The sequence below is a fragment of the Trachypithecus francoisi genome, unplaced genomic scaffold (genome assembly GCF_009764315.1).
Source record: "Trachypithecus francoisi isolate TF-2019V2 unplaced genomic scaffold, Tfra_2.0 Lachesis_group15, whole genome shotgun sequence".
NCBI classification, from domain to species: domain Eukaryota; kingdom Metazoa; phylum Chordata; class Mammalia; order Primates; family Cercopithecidae; genus Trachypithecus; species Trachypithecus francoisi.
The window spans coordinates 64,877,581-64,899,747 of NW_022681460.1; the positions used below are offsets into that span (position 1 = coordinate 64,877,581).

The 22,167-nt window shown below is 40.5% G+C and overlaps 1 protein-coding gene across 5 annotated transcripts in view; it reads right to left on the minus strand.

Moving 5' to 3' along the window:
• Positions 1-253: 253 nt before the first annotated feature.
• IYD (iodotyrosine deiodinase) overlaps positions 254-22,167 on the minus strand; it is a 35,496-nt gene continuing 13,582 nt past the window's right edge. The window contains exons 2-6 of one of the 5 annotated variants that reach the window (XR_004442896.1): positions 16,370-16,561; positions 13,429-13,588; positions 11,666-11,822; positions 10,335-10,507; positions 254-8,164 (exon numbers count right to left, since the gene is read on the minus strand). Coding sequence is in view for 4 of the 5 variants with exons in the window: in XM_033235077.1 (XP_033090968.1) it covers positions 8,082-8,164; positions 10,335-10,446; positions 11,666-11,822; positions 13,429-13,588; positions 16,370-16,561 (704 nt within the window). In the remaining variant the exon portion in view is untranslated. Of the gene's footprint in view, positions 8,165-10,334; positions 10,508-11,665; positions 11,823-13,428; positions 13,589-16,369; positions 16,562-22,167 lie in introns of those variants that run through there. The other 4 variants (XM_033235077.1, XM_033235079.1, XM_033235080.1 and 1 more) reach the window with 4 other exon arrangements.

Here is a 22,167-nt window from a genome sequence, read left to right on the forward strand (position 1 = left end):
TTTTGTTGCGGGTTCTGGAGATTGGGTGGTCAAGGAAAGCTTCTCAGCAGAAGTACTGGGTTGAGCTGAATCATGACTGACATGAAGGAAGCAGCCATGACAGTATCTAGGGGAGGAGCATTGCAGGTGGAGAGAACATCTAATGCCAAGAGTCATGAATTGTAAAGGACCTAAGATTTTACCCTCCTTGCAAAATAGCAAGGTAGTCTGACTTAGTAGTGTGGATGCTGACAGAAGACACGAGACTACTGGGTCGGAGCAAGATATTTTATTATTCACAGCAGCAGGCAGCACGCTCTTCCTTTCACACTGCTTCTCCTTGCTCCCCTCCCATGGTCAATGTTCAGAGATAAAGTCAGTATAACTTGCTCATGGATTTGGATGTGCAGAATAAGAGAATCACAGAAATTTAAGATGATGATACAGTTTGGCCGTGTCCTCACGAAAATCTCATCTTGAATTGTAGTTCCCATAATCCCCACATGGCATGGGAGAGAACTGATGGGGGATAATTGAATCATGGGGGCAGTTTCCCCCATGTTATTCTCATGAGAGTGAGTGAGTTCTCATGCGATCTGATGACTTTATAAGGGGTTTCCCCATTTACTCAGCTGTCATTCTTCTGCTTCCTGTCGCCATGTGAAGAAGGACATGTTTGCTTTTCTTTCTGCCATGATTGTAAGTTTTCTGAGGCCTCCCCAGCCATGCTGAACTGTGAATCAATTAAACCTCTTTCCTTTATAAATTACCCAGTCTCAGGTATTCTTTATTAGCAGTGTGAGAATGGACTAATACAGATGATTTCTAGATTTGAGGCTCTACCCCAAAAAGTATGAATTGAGGGGCCAAGTAAGGGGTGGAAAGGACTCAAAAGTAGTACTCTGAGTATGAAAAGGTTGTGGTGCCTACTGATATCTAAGTGAAGGGACAGAGAAAGCAGCTGGGCATAAGAGTTTGGAGCTTCAGGGCAAGGTCAAGGCTGGAGGTCTAGACCGGGGAGGCCCTAGCAGATGGAAGGTGCTAACAGCCCTGGGACTGATGAGCTCACTTGAGAACACTTGCCACGCTTACCATACTCACCTGGTCAGCAGAATCACCTGGAACACAAGTTAAAAACACAGATTTCCATGTCCTTTTCAGATCTTGCATTCTAAAATTTTATGACTAGATAGAGATATATCTCTGTACACATTCAATATATACTGAGTATTTATTGAGCACCTATTATGTTTCAAGCACTGTGCTTGTTGTGATTGGTGAAATTATAACAGCATCCTGTGGTTATGAAGAAAGGCCAAGAGAACCACTGAGACTTTGGCACTGACTTCATTGAACCAATAGACCAGCATCTAATATCTACCTCCAGACTTCTCACTAGGAGGGAAAAATAATCCCTTATTTGTTTAGGTTATAGTGAGGTTTTTTTGTTTGTATTAGTTTCTGTCAAAAGCATTCTGACCTGATAATACACATTTTATTATTCTATGTATAAAACTAGTAAACAAATAAAATAAAACAAATCTCTTTGGGGAAGGGAGCCTTTAATTCATGTTTGATTAACTCAAGCTGAATAAGCCAAACTCCCTTAAACCATCAGTCTCAGTTACAGGCTCTGTTTATTAAAATCTCTTAAACATTCTAAACTTCTTGTATAATTTATCATATTTGATTTTCTATTTTAGCACTTCAAATCATTGATATGACAAGATTATAGCCAATTAAGATAAAATATTCTCATATATTTAAGCATCTCTTGTAAATCTAATACATTACACTTATAAACATAGTAAATCTAGTCTAATACTGTAATGAGCTAAGTTAAATATTCCTATACCTTTCAACTTCAAATCAATTTCATATTTCAAGTTGGAATCATAAGCTTTTTAAATATTCAAATCACTTAAGGAGCATACACAAGATTGTTCCTAAACTTAACATGAAAGTATCAATATTATGGATTTGAATTATTGCATTATTTCCATAATGAGTTCCACACATTCTCAGACTTGGAAAATCATTTACCCAACAAGGGAACAGATGTACTATTTACTGTTGTCAAGGACTCATGCCCGCAATATGGTGGACATCTCAGATGAGCAGAGGTTGCTTAGGATCTCAGGTCAGAAGACAGTACTCCAATGCTGGAAGACAGTGCCCTGAGTGCTATGGTTACTATGGCAAGAGGAGGCTCCCAGTTTTCACCCTTCAGAGGAGTTTGATTTTAGAATCTTTATTCAAATTACCTCCTAAGTATTATTTTTATTTTTAATTATTAGAGTAGAAGGAAGTTGGCGACTCCACCTAGGCTAGCTAACAACTTCCTCTATGATCTCATTGGCTTTTGCATTTACTTGGCACTCTGCAGACATTGCTAACATATTTCCATCTCGCTCTAACGAAATTTAAATGCTGTTGAATTTAATCCTGAACATTTGGCTCTGAGCCATGACTCTCAGGTCATGATAATAACATAAACCATTCCCCTGCCTCATGACTTTTTAGGAATTTCCCAAATGAGATTATAGCCTCTCACATTTCATTAGAACTACTGTATTTAGCTTGGCAGGTTTTTGGCTTCAGGGACTGTTCTCTCTCGAGCCTGCCCCTGGATGTCCTGGACGTCATTTGCTGAGGCCACCCAGGTAGGGAACGGACCTGGCATCAGCCTTAGATGCATCAGCCCATTCCCTCCAATCTCCTGCTGGAAGTTCCTTACCATTCCCACCTCCAGTTCTCTGCTATTCACCTTCTCTAAACGGTAGATAAACGCACCTTTTTTTGAGTGTCCAGCCTTTTTTGTGGGGTGAGTGGGGTAGGAGAAGGGAGGCACAGTGGCAGCAGAGCTGGAGCAATATTCCTTCTGGACCTCTCATTACTTGTATATAAGTGTGAATTGAAAACATGATGTTACCATTATTTCCATTTCACACAAATTATAAGAGAGCACTCTGCTGATACCTAGCAAAACAACAATTATATTTCTCATGCCTCTCAGGCAAAATATCCACTGATAACTATGTGTTTTTCTTCCACTTACCGATATTCCTAAAAGATGCTTACAAAATGTCTTTTCAAATATCACATCAGTTTGAATACTCTTTGGGAACTCCAATATTTAGAAAAACTAGCCTGGGTGTGGTGGTGTGCACCTGTATTGCCAGCTACCTGGGAGGCTAAGGTGGGAGGATCACCTGAGTCCAGAAGTTGGAGGCTGCAGTGAGCTATAATCACATCACTGAATTCTAGCGTGGGTGACAGAGCAGGAATAAAGTAAATAGAAAAACCAATTGGTGGATCATCTTTGTAAGGTGAATCACCCCCAGTTTGTAAATTTGGCTTAAAACCCTACTTTGTTGGGGTTTGAACATGTGCAATAACTACCCCCAATTTCATGCATCAGAGAAGTCACTCTTCCTTTCATAGGGAGGAGAAAATAAAAAGAAATACTGAAGTGTCCTCCAGTACTTCTTGATGGAAGTTTCCATTTTGTGGGCAGAAGCAGGGATGTCTAGGAAGAAGTCAATCTTAGTTCCACTTTATGTATGTTTGTATCAATTTTCTTTGGCCCAAAGTAATACTCTATTTAAAGCTGTATTAGACAAATATCAACCGATCTTAGTGTTTCAGAAGAAAATCTTTATGCTTTTCATTGTCCTATTCTGATTTCACCAATTTCTTCAACTTTCCTTCTCCCCTCCTTTTTTTGTTTGTTATATCCAGTTTTATTTTCTAAATTCAGAGTTAAGTGTTTTGGGGAAGAGACATCCAGCACCTACACACTTCTGGGCCCCCTTCCTTGCAGGTGCAGGGGGATAACATTGATGACATTGCTCCACCTCCTGTGAGGTCACATGACTAATTCTAGCCAAAGGGCTATGAGAGTGAGGAGGTCACTCCTGGGCCAACGTAGGATGGAATTGTTGGGGTGAGCTCTTCTAGTGTTTCCTCCCCCTGCTGCCTCTAGGAAGAAGGCAGTCATGCCCTGGAAGGTGCATCCCACCAGATTATTGGGTTACCCCATGCAAGTAATTGTCTCGGAGGGTTTCCAGGCCCACAGGGGACTTTGCCTGCCCAACAAATGAACTTTTATCATGTCAAGTCACAAGCATTGCATTTGTTGATTGCCAATGCCCCATGGTCCTCAAAATGTGGTACCCAATCACCAGCATCAGCAACACCTGGGAATACATTAGAAACGGAGCATTTGGGCACCACCCAGCCCTGCTGAATCACACACCCTGAGGGTGCAGCCCAACAATCTGTGCTTTAACAGACCCCTACATGAGTGATGCCAGCAAGTATGAGGACCATGGCTCTACCCTGTGCTGGCTAACACAGCTTTCAGTTAAAAATTCCCTCTCGGCAAAGTGGAGTCTTCAGGTGAGTCCTATCAGTAAGACACAAACCATTTTCAAGTTTCTTAATTAAGTATACTTCCTCACAGTGATGCAATCATTCCATTATTTTTTCTGTTTTAAGGCCTCAAAACAGCAAGAGGATCTATAAGCCTCCCAGACCACTATTTCTAACTTTGAGCACAGTTGTCACATGACTACATTTATGCACACATAAAAGAAGGTTAGTAAGAGCTTGAGGCTGCAGAGAGAAGGAAGAAAATTATCGTTACTTTTCTAGACACCACTGATGGCTGGGGGGCTGTACTGATTTGCCCTGATCGTGATGCTGCAGCAGAAATTAGTGTGGGGTGTGCTTGGGGCAGAAGAAGTGTCTGGTGTTTCCGGTCCCTAGAAGACCCTCCATTCCAAGGGGCAGGCAGGCTGAAATGGATTTTACGTTCCTTCCCAGGGCTTCCTTCCTCTTCTTGATTGCTCAGTCGGTTCCCTGCAAGCAATGTGAGCCTCTGGCCTTATTTCTCCTCTGATTCTCATTTTCATGCCTCAAACTATCCAACTAGGGGACATTCCAAAACAACCCAATGAAATAAGCATAATATCTGCACCTTCAGTAAATCGCTTAACCTAATGATGGACTTAGAGGGCGTTTTTAGGCAAATTATTTATATGACTGAAAGAAATGCTTATTTACATGTATTTCCATTCAGATTTGACTGTGTTCAAACATACATTTAAAATAAGAGTATAATGAGAACCTATATGCTCCATCTAACATTTTACCATGTTAGTTCTCGCTCACACTCGCTGAACGCACACATATACACACACCTTCTTTTTTCCTGGAGTAAGTTGTCAATATTATGCTTCATCTCTCAGTACTTCAGCATGCGTCACTCACATCACTAACAATATCACCTACCACTAGATCCACATTCAACATTCCCAGTTGTCTTTTATACCTATGAGATTTTTTCCTAAAACAAAATCCAATCAAGGCTTATGCTTTGCCTTTGGTTGTTGGGTCTCTGGTTATCTGAAACAGAGCTCAGACTTTAACAGACATGCAGATCACCTGGGGATCTTGTTAAAATGCAGATTTTGATTTTGGATGTCTAAGTGAGGCCTGAGAATCTTTGATTCTAACAAGCGCCCAGGTGGTCCCAATGATGCTATGGGCCCAGGCCCACCCTTTGAATAGCAAGGACAGGACAGTCCCCCTCTTATTCTTCCCACAGTGACACTCACTCCTTAAAGAGTCCAGGCCTATTTCTTATAAAATGACGCACATTTTGGTTATTCCACCATGCCATTAACTTCTTTATCCTCAGTATTTACTGTAAACTGAAAGTTAGGTGTAAGACTTGATTAGTTTCCATTGATATCTTTGGAAGGAATGCTTCATAATGCATCCCAACAGGAACACCTAATGTCAGTTATCCTACCATTAATGGTGTGCTAGGACTTTGTCACTTGGTTAAGGTGATGACCAGACATTTCCATTGTAATTTTTAAAATAAAAATTTAAAGAGTTCCTGCAAAGAGTGAGAACCACGGGGCAGTGGCAATCAACAGCCACAACGCTTCAGAAGTAAGTAACCTGGCTGCATATCAGATTGATAACTCAACTACACAGAGAAAAAAATCCTTCAAGTTGGTCTCTGATGGGGTAAGGCTGACTCCCTGCAGGCCAACTCCATCTGGCCTTGCAGCTGCCCCTGAGCCACAGGAGGGCTTCTCTGAAGAGGAGCGAGTCCCTCACTCACCCACGTTACCTTTGCTCACCTGAATCCCAAGCAGGGCTGCCTTGCAATGACAATGGTGTCTACCACAGTAAGGGCACCCACCATTTATGAATGTTAATCATGTACCAAGCAGCATGCCAAACCCTATAAAGTAGGTGCCATGGACGGAATGTTTGTGTCCCCCACAATTCATATGTTGAAACCCTAACCCCCAATGTGACCGTATTAGGAGGGGGGCCTTTGGGAGGTGATGAGGTCATGAGGGTGGGGCCTCATGATGGGATTAGTGCCCTTATAAAAGGCATGCCAGAGGCTCTAACCCTCTTTCTACCATATGAGGACACAATGAGAAGTCAGCAGTCTGCAACCCAGATCAGGGTCCTCACCAGCACCTGACCATGCAGACACTCTGACCTTGGACTTCCAGCCTCCAGAACTGTGAGAAACGAATTTCTGTTGTTTATAAGCCACATACTCTATGGAAATTTTTTTATAGAGAGAGTTTTCTCAAGGAAAATGAGGACAACAAGAAGAAAAGCGTAGTGGAAGGGGATAAAGAGTGAGTAGAGTTGCTTGATGAGAAATTATCCAAGCTATAAGAGTTTGCCTCTGTATATGACAACCCTGGGAGGATGACAGAAGGTGATGGGTGAAGACTACATCTGGCATTCCCAACCTGGCACCTGTGACCCTATCAGGCCCAAACAGCTGTGTTATCATCTGGAGAAAAGGGGTCAGTATGTTTCATGGGGTAGGGTAAAAGAGAAGGGAGACTGTGGGTGCTGTGTATGGTAAGTAGCTCTCTTGAAGAAAAAGAAAGCAAGCCCTGATTTATAGTGGTTGTGATGTAAATTCTCCCACCATGGGCAATTTCAAGCTATGAATGTTTAATAACTGTCTTGCAAGATTCTTGAGTATTTAGCAGCTTCTATGAATGCTACAAGTCAGATCTACACACCATTAGGCAGTGCAACTGACCATTTACATGCCAGCCAGGCCCGTGCGACCCAAGTGTACCCTGTCCTGTTCTGTGAAGGTGACATTTTAGTAACTTTGTTTCTGGTTTTTTTTTTGAGACAGGGCCTCACTCCGTTGCCCAGGCTGGAGTGCAGTGATGGCATCTCACCATCTTGGCTCACTGCAATCTCTACCTCCCAGGTTCAAGCAATTCTCTTGCCTCAGCCTCCTGAGTAGCTGGGATTACAAGTGCATGCCGCCCAGCTAATTTTTTTGTATTTTTGGTAGAGATGGAGTTTCACCATGTTGGCCGGGCTGGTCTTGAACTCTTGAGCTCAGGCAATCTTCCCACCTCAGCCTCCCAAAGTGCTAAGATTACAGGCATCAATCACTGCACCTGGCCATGTTTCAGTAACTTTGATGGTTACTTATTCAAAACTAGCAGAGTGTCCCTGAAGTTCAGTTAAAAAAAAGTAGTTCTCAAAAGCATATCCTTTGTCTAAAAGACACCAGAAGTCAGAGAGCAGGAGACCATTTGATTAATCTAAATTTAAATTCGAGTCGTCGTGTAGCTGAATTATTGGGACTGTGGTAAATTTCTGATTGTCTCCTCTATGTGAGTTTTTTAAAAATACAAGAAAAAAGCCAACAGTGATTTTCTAGAGTAACTTTTAAAATTTAAAAACCAGGGCATGTTCTTTGTAAAGTGTTCATGCATTTCCAAAGTGGATAAGAAGCAGGACTTATGGGACTGGAAGTGCCACAGAGTGTGGAGAGGCTTCTTGACACAGTGTGGCCACCCGAGAAGAGCAATGAGGGGACCTGACACCCGGAGAAAGAGCAGCCAAGAGACCTGAGAGGAGCAGGCAAGAAGCACAGGGAGAAGCAGGGGCACCGTCTCCCTGCCACTCCCTTGGGCGGCCCTGCCTACACCGTCACCATGATCTGATCCAGAGGTTTGCGCTTGAGGTCAGGCACTGTGGCCTCCTTGCTGGGGTACCCCACGGGGAGCAGCATCAGCAGCTTTTCATGTGCGGGGCGGCCCAGGAGCACCCTCAGTCGAGGGCCACAGTTGAGAGGAGTGGTAGTGACAGTCACCAGACCTGCGTTCTAAAATAAGAGGACAAGAAAGCATTTGAAAGTCAGCAGGCAGAATGACTGCTCTCCCTTCTAACCTGGGGACCTTCTTGTCCCATTTATACCTGCTCTTCCTATCATTTCCCTGAAGTTGGGCAGCAAAGAGGCTGCCAGCTCAGGTAATGGTATCGTGAACCTCCCTGCCACCATCAATCTCCCCATCCCCTCCCTTCTTTTAACCAAGCAGTGGGAAGCTTCTGGAAGAAGAAAAATATTATTATTTTTCATTGATGCTTAAGAAATAGGAATGGTTATTTTACAGGAAAATACTGTAGGAATACAACTATAATAAAGGAAAGGCAAAAACCACAGGGAGTTCCTTTTAGCTAAGTGGTTGGTCTGTGTCCTGGTACAAGAACCAAATCATAAGAGCAGTCTACCAAAGCAGTGTACTAGCCCAAATGCGACATAATTTTCCTACTAAATATTCTTTTTTTTTGAGACAAGGTATGGCTCTATCGTTCAGGCTGGAGTGCAGTGGCATGATCTCAGCTCACTGTAACTTCTGCCTCCCAGGCTCAAGCTATCCTCCCACCTCAGTCTCCTGAGTAGCTGGGACTACAGGCATGCACCACCATGCCCAGTTATATTTTGTATTTATTTGTAGAGATGGGGTTTTGCCATATTGCCCAGGTTTGTCTGAAACACCTGAGTTTAAGTGATCTGCCTGTCTCGGCCTCCCAAAGTGCTGGGATTACAAGTGTGAACCATAATACCTGGCCAATTTTCCTGCTAAATATTCTTTCCTGAAGTCCAGTGATCTGCCTGGGATCTATGATTTATTATCAATAACTCTAATATTGGCATTTGGACCATATATATATATGAACCCATATATACGTGAACCCATATGTGTGTGTGTATATATATCTACACATGCACATATACACATATATGAATCTAGAGTGACTTGATATAGTTTCTTGCTGAAGGTCTTTTATACAACATCATCATATACCTTGATTAACAAAGATTTCACAGTACCTGAGAGACTGTTCTCAAGAATACATGCATCAGAAAACCTAACTGATTTCTTCTTTCTGTCATTAGCTCTACTTTATCATGGTGTTTCTTCTCCTTGATCATATCTTCACATAGTATTTGAACTTGGAATGGATAAATCTTAAACTTTTTTGAGAAAATAATTACACCTTAATTTGGTGTCATTTTATATTTTGTCCTTTTCAAGACATAGCTTTTACTCCATACTTAATTTTGTATGTCTCTAGCAGTAGAAACCTGCAAATACACAGACCATATTAAACAATTCCTCTTACTAATATTATTAATGTTAAGTTGACTTCTATTATTATTTTATCTTTCACTCTCTCGATGTGAGTGCTTTGGTCTTATCATAGGTCAGGATTTTTTAAACTGGAATCCTCAGACCCCCAAAGGGCCAAAGATTGAATTTGGTGGGTCCATGAACTTGAATTTGAAAAACAAAGTCTTTATATTCACTAACATCTAACTGAAATTTAGCAGTTTCTTCCTTTGTAAATGTAGGCAGCAAACCACAGTAGTGTTAGCAATATCTATGACTTTATCACCGATGAAATCCAGTTATTTTCATATCATTTTACAGTTGTTACAGATATTTTAAAGTATCATTACATTCATCACTACTTTAAAATTATAGAGCTACTACTAGCCGTTAGTATTTAATATATTAATAAAGGCTTGTATATTTTATTTTAAACAACAACCACCACGGCAAGTTCCTGTGACTACAGAGCCAACCATGGAAGCAGAGCTTCCCCACCCAGTGAAATGCTGATGCCTATTGATGGGGAACTCAGTGGCCACGGGGTACCCGATCGACCTCTTTCCAAGCCTCCAAATAACAAACATCTGAGTAAAAGCAATGAGGAGCTTCCAGACACTTCCCCCTCACTGCCCCTTTCCAGCTTTTCCAATCAGATCACCACCTCTAAACCTGACCAGGAAGTTCTGGAAGCTGCCTCTATAAGACATGCATGGCGCGCTTATTGGACCCAGTCACCATACCGGAGATGGGGGCTTCATGGAGATTTTTCTTGCCTCCATCACTAATCGTAACCTACTCTCGGGATTATGCCTAATGAAAGCTAGGGGGCAGCAAACTCAATGGCAAAGTGAAAAAGATTGCCCGCTGCAGAGGCACCCGGGCAGCCTTGTGAGCTGAGCTTACTGCAGGCTTCGCCGCTTCTTCCAGGACCCTGGATCAGGTAGCGGTGCCCTGCAGTCTGACGCCGCATGGTGATTCCATTATTTACCTGCTTACAGATTCAGGAAGGAAATCAATGCCAGCTCCTTCAGGATAGTTTTCCCAATAACCTAAAACACATTTCAATGACTACATTTTGGGAGGTGTTATTCAACATTACATACTTTTCTTTGAGATAGTGAAGAAGCTCTTTTTTTTTTTTTTTTTTGGATTCCATTGTCTCTTAAAAGTATGATTACTTGCTCTTGCTCTTATAATCTCGTTTTCCACGTTTATTTTATGGGTTTACCATCTCTCTCTATCCCCTACCCAGCCCCCAGTGTCTGCTAGAATATACAGTTCATCAGACAAACTATCCCCGGTGGCTCCCAGTAACTGCCACATACAAGGAGCTCAGAGGCCGGCATGGTGGCTCACGCCTGTAATCCCAGTACTTCGGGAGCCTGAGAAGAGTGAATCACTGGAGCTCAGGAGTTGAGACTAGCCTAGGCAATATGGCAAAACCCCATCTATACAAAAAAAGTAAAAATCAGCCGGGCATGGTGGTGAATGCCTGTAGTCCCAACTATTCAGGAGACTGAGGTGGGAGGATCACTTGAGCCCAGGAGGTCAAGGCTGCAGTGAGCTGTGATAGCGCCACTGCACTCCAGCCTGAGTGACAGAATGAGACCCTGTCTCAGAACAAAACAAAAAGGAGCTCAGAAAATATTTGTTGAGTGAATGCATTGTTGAGTGAATGCATGAATAGTTTGAAAACTATACAGCAATCCTGCTCCATTTCATGTTAGCACTGCTCTTGTTCCTATGCAGATGGAATTTTTGAAAAGCATGTGACCATCTTCCTAATGCCATGCAATGCAAACTTCTCAGAAAGGGGGCTCTATGAAGAGCCCTTCTCATGGCTTTTTAGTCATTTCATCTTCTCTAAGAGCAACAGTAAACGTATCCAGGGAGTTAGCCTCTGACTTTTAGGCTCCAAAGTTCTTCATGTGTGTCTGCCAAAACCCTTGAAACTTCATGTTGTTACAGATGACGGCAAACACACCCCCAATTTTTCTAACCTTGAAATGATGTGATAAGTGAATTCCCAACTTATTGAACCATCGTACTCACCAATCCAGGTTTCCAGAGTCAGTTTTCACATCAGAGTTACCTCACTTAGGAATTTCACTTTAGATTAAAAAACAATTTCCAAATGTCCCTGAATTGAAAACTCAGCTGAAATGTTTTAATAAGGCCACCCTTTAACCCTTGATGTCCCAACATACCTGCAAAGCAGCTAGCAGGATGCCACAAGCAATGGAAACGCTGATCTCATTGTAGTAGTGGACTTTTTTCTTGCCATTTGCAGCAAAACCATGTACTTGTTTGAAAATGAGAACCAAAATAGGGGCAGTATCCAAGTACTCTTTAATCCAGTTGGTTCTGTGAAGAGAAAAGAGATTCAGGAGAATATTTGCCCATACTTTTTGTTCTCTTTTACTATCTTAGCTTCTTTATGATAAAAATAAAAACCTATTTACTCATCTTTTATATTTAAATTGAACAGCTGCAGAATTTTTATTTTTGTCTCATTCCTCTTTTTCTGACCAGGATCATTCAATTTCATAAACATGTCTTAGTAAGTGCCTAGTATGGCAAGACATATGAAATGCTGAAAAATACAAGGGCAGGTCCTATTACCCAGCATGCACTGGGTCAAAATTCAGCCAGGGAGAAGGCAAGGATGGCAGTGAGGTTTAACCAAAATCACAAAATCGCAGGTGGGCAGATGGCAATGCTGTTCACCCAGTTATAGAAAAAAGGAAGGGAACTTCTGCGGGAGAGGGAGATCATTCATGTGAGGTATAAATGCAGAGCTAAATTTTTGTTTTCCAGCTCAGAAATCTCTTTCTTGATTTCATTACCCTGGCCCACACATTTTGGCAGAAGCTTTATTCTAGCACAGATAGTCAAAAAGGACAGAGAGTCATATAATCCCATATATTGGGATTTTACCTTAGGATATCTTATGTCATTCATTAGCAAGAGACAATCACCGTTCATTTCATTTCTAGCCTGGTTGTGCTTCCTTGTTCCGAAGCACACGAAACTCATTTGTGTATTTCTCCATGGTTCCTCTTATACTATGAACATCAGTATGTTACACTTTCAAAGCTACTTAACTGTACTTCAACCAGCTTAGTTACATTTGACTATTGTCATTTCTTTTCTCCCTACAAAGAGGGAAAATGGTAATGCTTTAGAAGATCTGCACTGGAGCTGGACTGTCTTGGCCACTGGGCAAGCTACTTGGCCTCCCATGGAACTGTTACCTCCTCTGTAATATGTACTCTTGTGTACCCAATCCCTATGGTTATTGCAAGGGTGAAAATAGTTAAAATACATAAAGTGGTTTTTAATAAAGCCAAGCATCAGAATTTTAAATCATGGAAATATCAACACAGAGGAGCCACTCGTAATCCACTTTCCTGACTCACTCAATGAACCAACACTCTCCATTCCCTCCATAGAGCACATGGACTGTGACTTTGATGCCCGGAGCAGACCCCGGGGGCTGCATTTGTTGAGGGACCACAGTGAAACTACTTACACTGAATTCCCCTCCACTTTTTTCCTGGAGTTGAGGAAGCCAAAAAGTTACTAAGGCCTCACAGATAACTACACTTGTGCTAAACTTGTCCTAAAACTAAAACCTGCTTAGTAAAATGATTGGGAAGACCTGATCACTTTAGCAAAATGTAATTTGCTTCATGCAAGATCTTGAGAAGAATTTCGCCATTTTATATTCCAGATGGGTGAAAAGTGAAGTAATTCCTCAATTATTTACTAAGCAAATAATTGAGTCAGAGCCTATTTACCAAACACTCACATGCCGATACGGGAGTGAGCTCTGTCTTAACTTCCATAATTCCTCCCAGAGGCAGAATCAAGCTTGTCCACACTTACAACAAAGCCAGGACATGGTGGTGGTGGTGATTTTATTTTAAGAAGCCAAGGCAAACATCCCCAATTCCACCACTGTTTGTACCTCAGTTTCTTGAGATCTGTGACCCAGCGATGTCCCATCCTTTTCATGTAGTTGATCTCCTCTTCCTCCTCAATGATCTTTCGAATCTTGTGCTTCACATCTGGGTCCTTCACAACCACGAAGATCCAGGGCTCTGTGTGGGCCCCACTTGGGGCTGTTCCTGTCACCCATTCCATTAAAATCAGAAATTAAAACTGCAGGAAAGTGTGAGGCTGCTAATTAAGGAGAGGCTCATCCCTGTAGTCCAAGCACTTTGGGAGGCTGGAGCTGGAGAATTAAAACATTTTTGCATTTTTTTTTTTTTTTTTTTAACTAGCAGGGTGTGCTGGTGTGTGCCTGTAGTCCCAACTGCTTGGGAGGCAGAGGTGGGAGGATTGCTTGAGCTCAGGAGGCAGTGAGTCATGATTGCACCACTGCACCCTAGCCTGGCAACAGAATGACATCCTATCTCTTAAAAAATTTTTTTTCTAAGGATAAACATAATAATTCATACTTGGCCGGGCGCAGTGGCTCATGCCTGTAATCCCAGCACTTTGGGAGGCCGAGGTGGGTAGATCACCTGAGGTCAGGAGTTCAAAACCAGCCTGGCCAACATGGTGGAACCCCGTCTCTAGTAAAAATAGAAAAATTAGCCGGGTGTGGTGGTGGGTGCCTGTAATCCCATCTACTTGGGAGGCTGAGACAGGAGAATTGTTTGAACCTGGGAGGCAGAGGTTGCCGTGAGCTAAGATCATCCCATTGTACTCCAGCCTGGGCAACAAGAGTGAAACTCTATCTCAAAAAAAAAATAATAATTCATACTTGCTCAAAATGAAGTTAGATAATCTGGAAAACAAATGCCTGGCAGGGAACCCTGTCATGCTGCTGCCAAGTTCGTTTTGTTCAGCATCAGGCCAACTGATCAATGATCAAGCTCTGCAGTTCCAGGGTTGTGGGAACTCCACCTCTGCTTCTCTAATTATGTGGGAGAAAATGTCCCCAAGTAACTGCACCATGACCACTAAGGAAAGAAACTCAGAGGGGAAATTTTGACAGCCAGAGTTCTCCAGACTGTTGTTTCTTTTGGTATTCTTGGAAAAAAAAAAAAAAAGTTGTGAAGGTTATTGAAGAAGGCAAAATGTATACGGTAAGATGGTTTTTAAAACATTCCTCAAAAGGCAACTTAATTATACAGTGTTTGGTCCCTATATCAAAGCTATTAGTGTGGCACTGTGAGGTTTATCCTTGGGGACACACGACAGTTGGGGAAATTCTTTTTTTTTTTTTTTTGATGGAGTCTCAGTCTGTCACCAGGCTGGAGTGCAGTGTCACTTATCTTGGCTCAGTGCAACTTCTGCTTCCCGGGTTCAAGCGATTCTCTTGCCTCAGCCTCCCGAGTAGCTGGGACTACAGGTGCCCGCCACCACATGCAGCTAATTTTTGTATTTTTAGTAGAGACGGGGTTTCACCATTTTGGCCAGGATGGTTTTGATCTCTTGACTTCGTGATCCGCCTGCCTCGGCCTCCCAAAGTGCTGGGATTACAGGCGTGAGCCACCAGGCCTGGCCCAGTTGGAGAACTCTTAGACATGGGTACTCGATACGCACAGCCATGTGTCATTCTACTCCCAGGGAGACTTTGGGACCTCTCAGCCCACACCTTGATCAGTTCCAGTGTCCCAGGGCAAAGCTTCACAGTGCATCACCTTTGTCCAAGGAGCCTCAGTTCCCTGTGGGATTCTGGTGAGAGTAGGGGCCAGCTTCTGATCTGGGTGTCGTCCCTCGGACCTAGAGATGGCCCACTGTTCCCAGGGGGAGACCACAGTGACTCACAGGTGAGATATTTCAGAAGCAACTCTTCCTTCCTTCCCAATGGATAGTTTAATCCACAGATGGAGGAGGAAGGGCTGCAGACTCTTGGTGGGGTTCTTGCTTGCCACACACCACTCCCAACACTAGAAGTCACAACTGGCTTGGGAAATGCAAGTCAAAAGCTAAACACGAGACCCCAATTTCTGCAGAGTGATTCCAGTTAACTTTGTACCCATTTTATTTGTTTACTAAACATTTGTATCTCTAAACATAAGAAATAAAGTTTTCCCTAACGTTTTTAGTTGTGTCAAATTTACCTTCACAGCATATGTGTACATACACATATACAAATACAGATACAGGTAAAGGTGAAATTTAGTAACTGCTGTTAGTTAGACTAAGGACTCAACAATCTAATGTATTTGTATTCCTAACTGAAGTAAAGTATTTTATTCTTGCTTCCTTTCACGTTGGACAATAGATTAACAATGAGCATGTGAAAATTTTTGCAAATAAACTTAAATGTGGTTTATGTAAGAATAAGACTCCAATCACAGGAAATTCTCAAGTAGTGAGATTTCTCTTATTTCTCCTCTCCATTTTCTGTAGCTCTTTTTTTTTCTCAGTGGAAATATTAATTTACATTAAAATGAGTTTTTTCTTTCTTTGATTTACTTTGCAAATTTACATAAGTAAATTTTGCTAGTTAATGAGAATACTGGACTATAGCATCACGGTGTGTAATATAAGAAATTTGCTTCCAAAGAAAACAAATATAACTGAGTATGCAAGTGTGTATGTGTCTGGTGTGTTTTAAGGGGAGGGAAAGAAAGAAGCTGTATCTTCTCCAATATATTAATATAATGATGTGATCAGAAATCTTGGTTTTTAATTAAAAGATCATGAACTGAATAATTGCAGAAGTTTTGAATTATTGTCATATCTGCTTCCAAGAAGCCTGTAATAGTCAAAATGTGGAAAGTAGAGTCATTGTGTTTCTGACAGTCACTCAGCACTTGGGTAAGACTTTATAGATAAACATATCACTCTAGGCTTTATTCACTATGTTTAAACTTTGACATTTTTCCATTGTTGGAGTCACACCAGTAAAGTGGCTAACATTTCCAAAGACCCCATCTGCAAGTACAGACCTGCCGTTCTGATGACATTATCAATGACTTCCATTGGAACTTGCTCATTACTTATGAACCTGACTGACCGTCTCTTGTTGAGAAGTTCATAAAATTCCTGAGACCTCTTAACCATTTCCTTCTCAGGGTAGTAGGTATGAGAGAAGGGGATGTGTTCAACACTTTCTTCTGATTCTTGCCATTCATCAGCATCTGCAAATAAGAACAAGAAAGGTAACAAACTAAATGATCTCTTGGTCATAAGGTGACCACTGGGGAGAAGAAGAAAAGTTCTCAAATATGTAAGGTTATGAACTAAAAAAAATACAATAAAATAAAAAAGAAGAGATTTACAGAATCCTTACCACTGATCTTGGCTATCCTTAAAACTCCAGCTGGGTGCAATGGCTCACACGTGTATTCCCAGCTGCTCTGGAGACTGAGGTGAGAGGGTCGCTTGAGCCCAGGATTTCAAGGCTGCAATCAGCTATCATCACACCACTGCACTCTAACCTGGGCAATGGAAAGACACCCAGTCTCTTTAAAAAAAAAAAAAAAGAAAAAAGAAAGAAAAGAAAGAAAAAGAAAAGTCTGGGCGTGGTGGCTTATGCCCGTAATCCCAGCATTTTGGGAGGCCAAGGCGGGTGGATCACTTGAGGTTGGGCGTTCGAGACCAACCTGGTCAACATGGTGAAACCCCATCTCTACTAAAAATACAAAACTTAGCCAGGTGTTGTGGTGCACACCTGTGATCCCAGCTACTTGGGAGGCTGAAGCATGAGAATCGCTTGAACCTGGGAGGCAGAGTTTGCAGTGAGCCGAGATTGCACCACTGCACTCCAGCATGGGTGACAGAGTGAGACTCCATCTCAAAAAAAAAGAAAAAAAAAAAAAAGAAGCAAAAACTCCAGACTAATTATAAATCAAGAAAAGAAAAATTTTACCTACGAAAAGATGAGGAATTCAAATTTCTGTTAATGATGGACTAGGTTATTTGAAACAATCTCCCATCAGCTGAAAACCACTCAGATCTCTAAGTAAAGTATTTTTCTTTATTTAGAAAAATAAGTCTTTTTTGAAATCATTGAGCCTACAACATAGCAAGAAATTTGCAGGCCAAAGTGAAGAGAAAATTTGAACTCACACAAGTAAACAAACGCAGAAGGTACATTTTTTTTCCCTTACTGTATTTGCCAATCCCCACACATTTGAATTCCATTTTTATATCTGCAGGGATCAAGGGTGACAGATATCAAAGCCCAGGCCCACACAGAATGTGAAGTCTAATAAGCTAAGACCCCAAAACTACATCCGTAGGGGAAGTATGAATCATAAATAAATTATTCCTCAAGGGTTTATATCAGTTTGATGCATCTTGCTTCAAACTTGAACTTGGAATAAACTTGTCCTGTCTGAAAGTACCCCGGTTGTCTAGTAAAAGCAAATGCCAATATACAAATAATTTTAAGTATAATCATCAGCAACCCACCAAATGCAATCAGGCACATAAAGAAGAAAGCATCTTGGACAAGAAACAGCAGAATCCATTTTTTTAAAAAATAAAGTCAGATGCCCAAAGACTCCAAATACTGGAATTATCAGACCCAGAAGATAAAACAACTATGATTACTATATTTAGAGAAAAAAGACAAACTTATATAAATCTGTATGTAGGGTACACGAAAGAACAAAAGAAAAAAATTAGAAAGAAGAAAAAACAAAAACAACAGCAAAAATAAAGATAAAAGTTAATATAAACAATCTGGCCGGGCGCGGTGGCTCAAGCCTGTAATCCCAGCACTGTGGGAGGCCGAGACGGCGGATCACGAGGTCAGGAGATCGAGACCACCCTGGCTAACACAGTGAAACCCCGTCTCTACTAAAAAATACAAAAAACTAGCCGGGCGCGGTGGCGGGCGCCTATAGTCCCAGCTACTCGGGAGGCTGAGGCAGGAGAATGGCGTAAACCCGGGAGGCAGAGCTTGCAGTGAGCTGAGATCCGGCCACTGCACTCCAGCCTGGGCGACAGAGCGAGACTCCGTCTCAAAAAAAAAAAAAAAAAAAAAAAAAAAAAAAAACAATCTGAAAAAATAGAGAACTTCTGGAATTGGAAAATAATAGAATTAAGAACGTAAATGGATGGTTAACTAGCAGGTTAGACTAGCTACAGAAAAATTAATGAACTGAGAGATAAGTCAGAAGAAAACACTTAGAATGGGGCAAGGAGAGGCAAAAAGAAAATATAGAAGAAAGGGCAAGAAAAAATAGAGTAGAGTGAAGAGTGAGAATGTCTAATATACATATGATCATTTTATTCAAAGAGAATGTGGTGGAGGCAATATTTGAAAAGATAGCATCTGAGATTTTCACAGAACTCATGAAAAATACCAGATCTACAGATTCAAGAGGGCGGGGGCTGGTAAGTTCTTTTTTTTTCTTTTTTTTATGAGAACATTTTTCTTTCTCTTCTTTTAAAATTAGAAATGGGGTTTTGCTATGTTGCCAGGCTGGACTCAAACTCCTGGCCTCAAGGGATCCTCCAGCCTCAGCCTCCTGAGTAGCTGGGAGTACAGGTGTGCACTATTGCACCTGACTATTTTTAATGACATTAAACACAGCTGCTACAAGGAGGAAAATGTGATTAAAAAGAAGGCGCCAAACTTCAGTTTCATAATTGATCCTGACAACAATGAAAGTAAATCAGGGGCTACATTAGATGACAAACTACAAGTTATTTCAGGCTTCTTGCCTACAGGTAAGCTATGTAAATGGCATACTTTTACTCTGAGGCCTAGTAAATTCAAAGAGTTATTTTTTCAAAAACTATACATTTTACAATAAAATATAAAGATATTGAAAGCAACCAGAGGGAAAAAAAAGTTACCTCGGGAAGAACACAGAAATAACTGAATTTTTAAGCAAGGCAAAAATAGCTGCATTGAATAGAAATGAACTAAATGTTCCTGATAAAGGCCAATGATTATTTTAAGTCCAAGTATGCTGTTTATAAGTGACACACCTAAAACATAAGCATATAGAAAGTTTGAAAGTCATACCGTGCATCATGTAACTATACTAGTTGAAAAAAAAAGACAAAAAGCATTGCTGATAATAAAAAGGGTCAGTTTATAATAACATAATTTAATTTGCTGGGAAAACATAATTTTAAATATGTATGCAATTACATTACATGACCTCAAGACAGACTTTTAAGAAGAAATGTAAAAATCCACAACTCAGTGAAAGATCTTAACACATCTCTCTCAGTAATGATAGAATAAGCAGAAGAAAAAAATCAGTAAGGATACAGAAAATTTTAACAAGGTAACTGACGAAGATGACCAAATAGACTTATATAGGACACTACAACAAACAACTACAGAACACACATTCTTTTTAAGCAGACTTATTGGACCAGAAAATAACTCTCAACATATTTTAATGGCCCAATAGATAATGATCTCTAACTGTAATGCAACTAAACTAGTAACAAAAAGATAAGTTAAAAAAACAAAATAGCTTAATGAAAATTAGAAAATATTTCAGAATTAAAATATGACATTCTTATGTGTTGAAAAATCTGGCCGGGCGCGGTGGCTCACGCCTGTAATCCCAGCACTTTGGGAGGCCGAGGCGGGCGGATCACAAGGTCAGGAGATCGAGACCACAGTGAAACCCCGTCTCTACTAAAAATACAAAAAAAAAAAATTAGCCGGGCGCGGTGGCGGGCGCCTGTAGTCCCAGCTACTCAGGAGGCTGAGGTAGGAGAATGGCGTAAACCCGGGGGGCGGAGCTTGCAGTGAGCTGAGATCCGGCCACTGTACTCCAGCCTGGGCGGCAGAGCGAGACTCCGTCTCAAAAAAAAAAAAAAAAAAGAAAAAGAAAAATCTATGCAATAACATTAAAATATTATAATTAGAGGGAGATTCCAAGCCTTACATACATACATTAGATAGGAACAAACCCTAAAAATTAATGAATTAAAGATCAGTTTCAAGAAGTTAGAAAAAATACCCAACTAAAACCAAAGATGTAGAAAGAAGCAAATATTAAATATGACATATTAAGGAAAACAACCACAAACATCCAGTAGGGCGAAACATCAAAACCAAAGCTGGTTCTCTGTAGAAACTGATTAAATTGGCAATCCTCTGGCAAGATTGATCAAGAAAAAGAGAAAGCATAAATAACAAATTTCAAGAATGAAAAAGGAGGCATCACTATAGATGTTACTGTCATTTAACAAACAGTATGAGAATACTTATTATACCAATATATTTTAGAAAATTTATATAAAATAGACCAATTTCTTCAAAATATAACCTGCCAAGACTAACTTCAAAATAGAAAAACTGAAAAGTCTGCTGACTATTAAATAAACTGAATTAGTAAGCAGAGATTTCCCTAAAAGAGAAAACAACTTTGCGTTCAGATAGCTTCATGAAGGAGTTCTACCAAACTTTCACAGAGATAATACTGCTAAATTCTCAAACTCTTCCCAACATTAGAAAAAGAGTAAACACCCTCCAACTCATTTTATGGAATGACCACAGCCTTGATACCAAATGTAAGTAGGGCATTAAGAGAACAAAAAGCTACAGGCTCAATTTCCTCACAAACACGGTACAAAAATCCTAAACAAAATATGAATAACAGAATTCAGCAATTTATTTAAAAAATACATCTTGAGCAAGTTGGAGTTATCCCAGGAATAAGAGGTTAATTTAACATTAGAAAAACAATCTTTTTTTTTTTTTTGGTCACATTAAAAAGCTGAAGAACATAAACCACAAAAATCATTACAATGCAGAAAAGATGTTTGATAAAATTTGACATTTATCTCTTAGTAAATTTGGAGAAAGGAACTTTCTTAATCTCATAGTCTAATTATGGGGAGAAAATCCCCACCACATCCAACTATGGTAATGATGAATCGTCTAACTATGAGGGGAAAATCCCCACCACATCCAGCTATGGTAATGATGAATCTTTGAAACTCTTCCATCAGAGATTGAGAACAATAGGATGTTGAATGTTCTCACCACAATTCTAAATATGGAAGATTAATTTTTAAAGCTTTTAGAAGAGAATATAAGAGAATGTCTTCATGACCTTGGAGTGGAGAAGGATTTCTTAAACAAGACACAAAAAAATTAAACATAAGAAAAGAACTCTTACATTTAACTACATAAAATTTCTCATTACATCTGCCCGCTTCTGCCACTTCTTCTGTTTTCCCCATTACCCTCCTGTTCAGAGAGTTCTGCAAGCTCATTATCAGTAGTTCAAGATCTTAGAGAAGATAAAGGTGCAACAGAAGGGTCAATCACTGAAGCTAAAAATGATAAAACTTATGAGAAACAAAATGAGCCCACAGATATGGCAGAAGATAAGAAGGATGATGTGTCTAGTGCACTAAAAGCTTCACCAAGGGCAGACCCAGTTACCTTATTTTAGAAGAAGATTTTCCAACAAATAACATTGTGAAATTCAAGATAGTCTCTACAAACAAGGGTTTTGAAGACGATATTGTCAAATTCCCAGATACTACATTCCAATATTCTCAAAATTGTTTGTTATATATCCAAAATTTCACAGCTCTTCTGAATACTGTTTCTTCATTTCACTTAAGCTCATGAAAAGACATACTTCTGAACTACAAAGATTTCAACAGAAAAAAATTCTAAGATGCTGTCTTCAAACACTTAAAATTATTGAGGGGAAAATATTTGGATGGCAAAAAAAAAAAAAAAAAAGATATTCCTTGCTTGTCTTGGGCTGGTCTTGGGCTTCCAGTTGTTGTTGAGTTTTATCAATTC